The sequence below is a fragment of the Mus pahari genome, chromosome 1, assembly GCF_900095145.1.
Source record: "Mus pahari chromosome 1, PAHARI_EIJ_v1.1, whole genome shotgun sequence".
Classification (NCBI taxonomy): domain Eukaryota; kingdom Metazoa; phylum Chordata; class Mammalia; order Rodentia; family Muridae; genus Mus; species Mus pahari.
Genome location: NC_034590.1, coordinates 8218797 through 8220790, shown reverse-complemented (window position 1 = coordinate 8220790; position 1994 = coordinate 8218797). Strand labels below are relative to the sequence as shown.

The window sequence follows — 1994 nt, the reverse complement described above, 5'->3', positions numbered from 1 at the left end:
AAAAAAAAAAAAAAAAAGGAGAGAGACCCCTCATAAGAACGACAGGCCCTAGCGACGATGGTTAAGGTGCAATGTGTGTTTGATTCTCTTGCAGGGTGGTGGCATCATCCTATGATAAAACGGTGAGGGCTTGGGACGTTGAGACAGGTCAGCTTCTGGTACGTATGCCCCGCCCCCGGGAGGGTGTCAGGGGACAAGACCATGCATGACAGGGCTTTGGTGGCTTTGGGCTGGACCTGGGGTTGGGGACAATGACAGAAGCCCCAGGTCTCTCAGGCAGAGCACATTCTCACCTGCAGGGAGAGCGCATTGATGGAAAGAAAGTAGGTGCTGGGCAAGAGAGGCTTCTACTCCAGGCGGGCCAGGGGCTACTCTCAGAAGCACAGGGAGAGGCAGAGAGCAAGTTGGCCAGGCACCCCGGGCTCCCCAGGGAGCAGCTGGACTTGGGACATGATGAGGCAGGAAGTGGGCTGAGGCCATAGAATGAAGGCTGAGGCCGATGAGCCAAAGCCTTACCCTGGCTCTTGTCTCTGTGTCCCAACAGTCCTGGGGTTCCTTCCTTCTGCAGTTCCCAAGCCTGGGCAGTGTTAGCTCTGCTCAGGGGCCCTCTGTCACCTCCTGTCCCAACCCTTGCTACCCCCACCCAGCATCTTTGCTGCTCTTTCTCTTAACCAATCTTTATCCCCTTCCTCTCCCCTTCTTTCCTTAAAAAAAGCCTTTCTAGTAGGGTCGTGGTGGTGCACACAGTTAATCCCAGCACTCAGGAGGCAGAGGCAGATGGATCTCTGTGAGCTGGAGGACAGACAGCCTGGTCTACAGAGTGAGACCCTATCTCCTAAAACAAAACAAAACAACAATAACAAAAATGAGCACACACACATACACAAATGAACACACACCTTTCTAAGTTGGTGCAGTGGTGTACACATCTATAATCTCAGAACTGGGAGGCTAAAACAGGAGGAACCCATTTTTAACCTGGGCTACACAGCGAGACCCTCTGAAGAGATGGCTCTGCAATTTAGAGCACTTGTTGCTTTTGCAGAGGATCCAGATTTGGTCCCCAGAACCCACACAGTGCCTCACAAGCTCCGTTTCCAGGAGCTCTGACTCCCTCTTCTGGCACCCATAGGTACTGCATGCACACAGTCCATATACATACAAGCAAGCAAAAAAGTAAAATAAATAAATCCGAAGAAGGAAGAGGAGAACAAAAAGACTCAAATATTCAACTTTTCTCCTTAGTGTAAAAGTCATCACATTCATGGTAAACATTTTAAGGGTAATTCATAGATTAATATGTTGGCGTGTCTGTCCTGGGTAGTGAGTGTGCTTCTGAATGCAGGTGCTTTTGTTTTGTTTTGTCTTTCTCTGCAGCCCAGGCTAGCCTCGAACCCTTGGTCTTTCTGCCTCAGCCTTCCAGGGGCTGGGATTACAGCAGCACGACCACAGCTGACTTTGTCATCCTTGCTAACCAACGTTGCCAGGCTTCACGGCACAGGTAGGCGAGGCCCTGCCTCGCTGGCCCCACAGAAGGGCTGCTGAATCCATCATTTGTGTGCGTCTATCTGTGCGCATGCGCCGTGGCAGGAATCAGAGGCGAGCTCGTGGAAGTCAGCTCTCTCCTTCCACCATGTAGGTTTTGAGAATAGAATTCAGATTTTCCAGCTGTAAAGCTTTACCCACGGAGCTGCCCATCGCACCTGCCTGGCCGACAGAGCTGGTGCTGAGTGAAATTTGCATGTTTGTGCCTGCTGCTGTTATTCTAAATTTCTGACTCTGTCTCTCTGTCTCTGTCTCTGTCTCTCTGTCTGCCTCTGTCTGCCTCTGTCTGTCTGTCTGGGATTGCAGACAGATGCTTCCCCTTCTGACTGGATTCTAGGCCATTCAGACTCTCGTCCTCAGGTTTCACGGCACATGCCTTATCTGCTGAGCCACTTCCCCAGCTCTGCACACACACACACACACACACACACACACACACACACACACAC

At 51.3% G+C, this 1994-nt stretch overlaps 1 protein-coding gene across 1 annotated transcript in view; it reads left to right on the top strand.

The window, feature by feature from the left end:
* The window catches only part of Wdr88 (WD repeat domain 88), a 39096-nt gene that overhangs the window by 13958 nt on the left and 23144 nt on the right, over window positions 1-1994 (top strand). Inside the window, exon 4 of the mRNA XM_021213422.2 lies at window positions 95-158. Within this exon, the coding sequence (XP_021069081.2) occupies window positions 95-158 (64 nt within the window). The remainder of the gene's footprint in view (window positions 1-94; window positions 159-1994) is intronic.